This window comes from Panthera leo, chromosome A2 (genome assembly GCF_018350215.1).
Source record: "Panthera leo isolate Ple1 chromosome A2, P.leo_Ple1_pat1.1, whole genome shotgun sequence".
In the NCBI taxonomy this organism is placed as follows: Eukaryota; Metazoa; Chordata; class Mammalia; order Carnivora; family Felidae; genus Panthera; species Panthera leo.
The window spans coordinates 26,133,171-26,140,683 of NC_056680.1; the positions used below are offsets into that span (position 1 = coordinate 26,133,171).

At 43.8% G+C, this 7,513-nt stretch overlaps 1 protein-coding gene across 1 annotated transcript; it reads right to left on the reverse strand.

The window, feature by feature from the left end:
* Positions 1–506: 506 nt before the first annotated feature.
* On the reverse strand, positions 507–6,516 carry PDHB (pyruvate dehydrogenase E1 subunit beta). Its single transcript, XM_042929810.1, has 10 exons — positions 6,408–6,516; positions 6,275–6,328; positions 4,720–4,827; positions 4,320–4,382; positions 4,181–4,216; positions 3,753–4,038; positions 2,824–2,934; positions 2,393–2,484; positions 1,350–1,491; positions 507–1,049 (listed from the first exon to the last, which is right to left on the reverse strand). Exons 1-10 carry the CDS (start codon positions 6,447–6,449, stop codon positions 904–906), a joined length of 1,080 nt encoding a protein of 359 aa, XP_042785744.1. The 5' UTR covers positions 6,450–6,516; the 3' UTR covers positions 507–903.
* Positions 6,517–7,513: the final 997 nt, after the last annotated feature.

The window sequence follows — 7,513 nt, forward strand, 5'->3', positions numbered from 1 at the left end:
GCTGTATTTTTTATTAAAATAAACTATGTCAAGAAAATGTGTTGTCTATAGCTTGGCTAGATATTGTACGTGGGAATTTTTTGTGGGAGCTTTTAGAAACATAGATCCACACAGTATTTCTAGTTTCCTTCCCACCTATCCTATGTCTCTTTTGTGTGCTATTTTCCCTCTTAATTACTAAAAGCTAACAATCCTGTCTTGCTATCTAAATTAGACACCACTTCAGTGTTTCTAGAACTAACTTAAACCTGTCTTTTCTGTCTCAACTTCTAAAGAGGACAGCAGATGGCAAATGTCTGGTTTTTGGCCATGGGAAGAATACCTGACAGGAATTTTGGTTTAATTTTGATGGGAACCCTAATAGAATCGGACATTTGAAGAGTCTGTGGACAAGTCCCTGTTGCAAGTGTGATGGCAATTTAGGTGATTAGAATCGCTAATTTTGTTCCAGAATTTTAAGACTCTTCCTGTCCCACATTTATTACTTCAAGAATATAAAAATATAATTAGTCATAGGAATTCCTTTATTCCTTATCAAAACAACCTAACGGCAAATGTACATAATATGCCTTTATTTTTACATACAAGTTGTCATTTTTGGATACATCTTTCAGCAGAACTCTGCCACATTCATACGTTGTCTTTGTGAGAGGGTGAAATTTTACATCAGCCTTATTCAAAGACCATGGTAATTGTAACACAAAAAAAAACCACCCTGGAGTCTAGGGTGGGAGAGAAGAGTTGTTCCACATACAAGCACATTTAAACTTATTCCAAGTACAAAAACATCTGTGTTGTTGCTTTAGACATAACTTTATGAATCATAAGGTCTTACAGTATAATCCAGGTGAAGTATCAGGACGTACTTTAGTAAATCCCAATGACTTGAAATTCAAGTCCAAACTAGATATTTAATGTTTTCTTTATTGCAAATATGATGTCTTTAACCTGAGGTACCGAGTTGTCTTCTAGAATCTTTGCATAAGGCATAGGGACATCAGCACCAGTGACGCGAACTGCAGGAGCATCCAGGAAATTGAATGCAGGGCCTAGGAGAGAAGGACGCTCAACTGAGAGAAGCAAGAAAAGCCACTGAGGACCAACACCTTCGCACAGGAAGTGTGGCTCTCCAAAGAAGAGAAAATCTAAAGGAATACTAATTACGGGGATTGTTTCTGGCTTTGTTTTTTTAAACATTCACCCAAAGGAAAAATGCCAAGGTGACAAGGTGAAAGTTGAGGCATTTGGTCACCCTTAGCCTCTGATCTCTATCCAGTATCCAGGTATACACTTGACTATTCTAGTCAATAGGTGGACCATTCTAGAACCAGTTTCTCTGAAGTAAGTACCTTCCATGATCCTGGCACAAATTTCAGCTCCTACTCCAAACTGTGGCCAGCCTCCTTCCACAGTTATCAGATGATTGGTCTTCATGACACTGGCTTCTATTGTTTCAATGTCCATTGGTCTGATGGTTCGCATATTTATCACCTAAACAAAGATACGCCTTATGGAGCCACTGTGCCACAGATAGTCTCACTCCCATAATGGCACTCCCTGTTTGGTTTCCTGTTAATCTCGGGGTCTAGGAAAATCTAATCTGCCTACTCAAGAACAAAATGGTAAAAAATAAATTGTAATTAAAACGAAAGTCTTTCTCTCTACCACAAGGAGCCCTGTTAAGAATTCACTTACCCTCAGGGTGCCTGGGTTAAACCTCCGACTCTTGATTTCAGTTCAGGTCATGATCTCACGGTTTGTGAGTTCGAGCCCCGCATCAGGCCACCGCTGACCACGCAGAGCCTGTTTGGGATTCTCTCTCTTTCTCCCTCTCTGCCCCTACCCCTCTCTCTCCCTCTCTCACAAAATAAACTTAAAAAAAAAATTCACTTATCCTCCTGGACTTTAACTTCCTTCTCATCAAAACAACTAATAACAACTGACTGCTCACCATGTGCCAGGCGCCACACTAAGTGTGATTCTCACAACCACCCTGATGGGACAGTAAATGTGCTCTCCTCAGTTTACCGCTGACAGGGCTGAGATTCAGAGTATGTATCTTGTTCAAGTAGAACTAGCAAGTGGTAGGTCCTGGATGTGAAAGGGTAAGACACCGATTTCTAAGTTTCCCCTTCTCCCAACCTCCAGCTCCAACGCTGGCTCCCCACTTGAGAAAGCAGGTACTCTTCTAAAAGATCCAACCTATGTGGTAAAAAGCTAGGTATCTGAAAAGCAAGCGGGTTCCCAGCTTCATGCAGAGGCAGAAGTGAGTGACAAACCAAGAGTTTTACACTTAGGGGAGTTGGAATTCTGTAGTAGGCTAACTATTTCTGGATCTTAAAACTAAAAGGAAACTTTCTGATTCTTTAAGAATAAATGAATGTCCATATACCTCACATTCAATTCCTTCTTTGGATAGCACCGTTGCAGCTTCTAAGCAGTGGCCCACGGGTCTTGAATGGGAAACTACAGTTATGTGTGTCCCTGAAACAGAGCAGTCACAGATCAGAGGCCGGGTTGGCACGAAAGCTGCCGTACTGCTCTGCGGCCACGGCAGCTCTTGTTCACGTGTAAAATCTTCAGCTCCGCTCCATTCCAGTGGGATGAGGAATGTGGCAGCCTCCCTAAAGATGAAATACAAATCTACTGGGCTGAGATTTAGGAAAGCACAAGCGTATGAGCAACTCATGACACATTCTTAACTTGAACTCATCCTGTAGTTTCCTGATCAAAGTAAAAAGCAATAACTTAAGACCGAATCTGACCAACATAAGTAGAGTGGCTGAATTACAAATAATGTTTAAATGTACTAAGTTCTCTTACCTTGCCTTTCTATTTTGGCCTTTCCAATGGGAATCAGAAAATCTTTTGATTGAGCTTCTGAGGGAAATTCAAAAGGAACTCCATACATCAGTTCGTTCTCTAGCACCACCACTGCAAAATACAAAAATAAAAAAAGAGAGAGAGAAAGTAAGCACAAGAAGGGAGAGACAGAGGAAATGGGAGAGAAAAAAAAAATTTTTTTAAGTTTATTTTGAGAGAGAGAGCATGTATCAGTAGGGTAGGGGCAGAGAGAGGAGGAGAGAGAATCCCAAGCAGGCTCCACACTATCAGTGCAAAGCCCAATGCGGGGCTCGATCCCGTGAACCATGAGATCATGACCTGAGCCAAAACCAAGAGCTGGACGCTTAACTGACTGAGCCACCCAGGTGCCCCAAGGAAGGAGAGAATCTTAAGCGGCTCCACACTCAGCACAGAGCCTGACTCAGGGCTCAATCTCATGACTGTGCGATCATGACCTGAGCTGAAATCAAGAGCTGGAAACTCAACCACTCAATTCACCGAGCATCCAGGCACCATGCAAAATACAGATATTTAACAAAAGTAACTACGTGACTAAATGTATTTTCAACACTAACAATCATTATGTGAAAAGTTTCACTGTGCTGATTAGGAGACCTCATATCTGTCATGTCCAGTAGCCCTGAATGGTTTAGGTACTGGCATTTACAGTCTGGCCAATCCTAATTTTACCTGTTGCAATTAAACCAGTGTTGTAGGTACCTAACAGGCTCCCTTACAGCAGGAAAACAAAAATAAAACAACTTTTAAATTGTGTTTATTGTCTCTGTAAATCATTAACATTTTATATGATCTAAGCCTAACTAGAAGCCTATAAGGGTTCCTTCCAGGCAAAGATTTCAATTTAGTTCTTTAATGATCAAAAGAGACCCAAGGGTCACTCTACTAACCTGGGTTGTTATCCCGAATGGCTGATTTAATAAGTCCTTTTGCATCCTCTGAATTCCAGGGGCTGACCACCTTTAAGCCTGGGCAGTGCCCATACCAGGCAGCAAAGCACTGTGAGTGCTGGGCAGCCACGCCTGCTGAGGCGCCATTGGGCCCCCTGAAGACTATGGGCACAGACTGAAAGCCCCCTGACATGTAGTAGGTCTTGGCAGCTGAGTTTATAACCTGGTCAATGGCTTGCATTGAGAAATTGAAGGTCATAAATTCACAAATGGGCCTCAACCCAGCCTGTCAAATCAAAAACAAAGATCTTAAAAAAATGAGAAACAGCAGTAAAGAGTGGCAATCACTCCAAAATTCAAACAATGTTTTCAAAAGGTCACGTGAAAAGAAATTTCTTTGGATGAGATTCATAAAGAGGATCACATACCATGGCCGCACCCACGGCAATTCCAGCAAAGCCCATCTATAAGTAAAACACAAACACAAGTGAAAATCCATAAAAATTAGAACAGTGTACGCGTGAACAGACACGCCCTGAAAGGTCTGCTTCCTGATGGAAGCCTTACCTCAGATATGGGAGTGTCTATGATCCTCTTATCTCCGTATTTCTTCCACAGGCCTCGACTAACCTAAAATTACACATTGATTTCATTACTTTTTTTTTTTTTTTTTTTTTTTTAATTTTTTAACGTTTATTTATTTTTGAGACAGAGAGAGACAGAGCATGAATGGGGGAGGGTCAGAGAGAGAGGGAGACACAGAATCGGAAGCAGGCTCCAGGCTCTGAGCTGTCAGCACAGAGCCCGACGCGGGGCTCGAACTCACGGACTGTGAGATCATGACCTGAGCCGAAGTCGGACGCTTAACCGACCAAGCCACCCAGGTGCCCCTGATTTCATTACTTTTAAGTGTATCTGGGGGCAAATGGCTACCTTAATTCATATTGATTTCAGGTATCTTGATTACCTTATATGCCCCATCATACTGGGCAACTTCTTCCCCAAGCAGAAACACCTTCTCATCTCTTTCCAGCTCCTCATCCATACCTTGGTTTATAGCTTCACGAACTGTCACCTGTCACAGGGATGGGAAAAACAGTTAATAAACTATAGGATCATTCTGGATACGACTCAGATTCTCTTATAATTATGTAGGCTGCATACAGCAGAGAATATAAAAACTATCACTAGAACAGGCTTCTCTTTAAAAGTTCAAAAAATTCTTGGGGTGTGTGGGTGGCTCAGTCAGTGAAGTATCCAGCTCCAGCTCAGGTCACGATCTTGTGGTTTGTGAGTTCGAGTCCCACGTCAGGCTCTCTGCTGAGAGGTCAGAGCGTGGAGCCTGCTTCGGATCTGTGTCTCCCTTTCTCTCTTTCTGCCCATCCCCGCCCCCCTCTCTCAAAAATAAACATGAAAAAAATTTTTTAAATAAAAGTTAAAAAAATTCTAAAAATCTGTTTACTGGCCAGACCAGCTCATGGGTAGTTTCCTAAGTAGAAAATACACTGGGTTGTTTTATTTCCACATTTGGTATAGTGTAGGGCAGAGAACTATTAAGAAAGACTAAATAAAACTATGTTTTGAGCACTTACTAGGTGCCAGGCACTACCTTCAAAATCTACAAGTTATTTTACTAAACAGCTTGGTAGAATCCTCTAGTAAAAAAAAAAAGGGGGGGGGGGTGGTGGGGAATTCCTCAAAGAGGAATGATCCAACAATTCCACTTCTAAATATGCTCAAAAGAAAAAAAAAAAAGCAGGGACTCAGATACTCGCACACCAATGTTCTTAGCAGCATCATTCACAAATCCATATTTCACAATCACATGTGAAAACACCCACATGTCCATCAAAAGATGCATGGATAAATAAGAGGTGGTATATGCATAAGATGGAATATTATTCAGCCTTAAAAAAGAAATGAAATTCTGACACATGCTACAACATGGATGAACCTTGAAAACATCATGCTAAGTGAAATAAGCCAGTCGTAAAAGGACAACCATTGTATGATTCTCCTTACAGGAGGTACCAAAAATAGATAAATTCACAGACACAGAAAGTGCAATAGAGGTTACCAGGAGCTAGGGGGAAATGAGAAGTTAGTGTTTAAGGGGTAAAGAGTGTCAGTTGGTGAGGATGATAAAGTTCTAAACACGGATGGTGGTGATGGTCTCACAACATAGTAAATGAACTTAGTGCCGCTGAACATACACTTTAAGATGGTAAATTTGGTTACGTATATTTTATTACAATAAAAAATTTTAAAGGGGGATGAGGGAAGAAGCGTCTAGTTTACTCAGGTCGCCCACAGATTCCAATGAGCCTGGAGGGGGTGACATGCCGGTGGGCTTGGCGATGGGTCACAAAACAGGAACCACGAGTCCCACGCAGGACGTGGGAACCCGCAGACCACAGGGCCCGCTGCCGCCCCCCTCTCTGTACAGCGCAGGCGCGTCCCCGGTCTCCTCCCCGGGACTGAGGGACCCCCTCCCTCCCCCGGCTAGCGTCCAGGCGACTTACCTGCAGCGCCGCCGGCGCCGTTCGGTGGAAGCGCCTCCTCAGCAGCCCGGAGACCTGGAGGGGAGAGAGAGCACGCTGAGAGGGGGCGCAAGGTGGGCAGGAATCGCGCGGAGGCACCCGTGCCGCTGCCTACCTGTTCAAGGGGTCTCCGCACCAGCCCAGACACAGCCGCCATCTTGACCGTGTCCTCTAGCCGCCGCCAAATGACAACACAGCGCGGCCGCGGTCCTGTCAGGCCCCGCCTCCCCCGCCAGCTCTAGCCAATGGCAGGGAGCCGCGCCTGCGTGCCACGCCCATCCCCCCTGGGGTGAGGGGCCGAAGGGCGGGACCAAAGTGGCGCGTGGGGTGGTTCTACAGCTCTTTCTGGGGCCTGACTCCAATCGACTTCGTCCGGAGTGGCGGCTGCTGGCATGCTGGCCGCACGTCGGGGACACGTCCCTAAGTGGTGCTCCTTGAAGCACGGGACCGAAAGTCAGACTCTGAGGAACATAATTGAAGGCTGGAGGAACCTTAAGAGTTAGGTCAGCCTTTGAGGCACTGAAAACCTTAGGGCACCAAGTAACGCTTGCGCACAGTCTAGTGTAGGAACTTTTTCCCTTGTGAATGAGCTCGGTCTTCCCTGGACTGCGCTGTCCCGTAGAACGCGAACGAGAGCTTTCATAGGTGCGTTAAGCGGCCTCTCGTGTGTCAGTCATTATGGTAAGAATTGTACAGCTCATTTAATTTTCACAGGAACCCTCTCAGGTAATTACTGTTACCATCCCTTTTTGTCCTCAAGTCACTTTGGGTTGTCAGTCATCAGAAAGTCCTAAAAGTCCTTTATCCAACCCTTTCAGTCTCTGTGGGCTTGACCAACCTTTTTTTTTTTTTTTTTTTTTGTCATTTCAAGCGAGATTTATTAAAAAGGGCCCCCTCCCACCTTTTTAGGTGTAACTTAAACAGTAAAATGCACATATCCACCACCTCAGAAAGTTCCCTCATGTTTCTCCCAATCATTCCCCATACATCACTCCATAGGCAATCACAGTTTCGATTTCCATCATGATAATTTGCCCTTTTTAGAATTTGAAAAAAAAAGGGAACTATACAAAGTGTACTGTTGTGTCTGACTTCTTTAGCTCAGAAAATGTTTTTGAGATTCATCCATGTTAAGTGCATCGATAGTTTATTCCCTTTTTTTTTTTTTAAGTAATCTTTACATCCAACAGTGGGGCTCAAATTCATAACCTCAAAATCAAG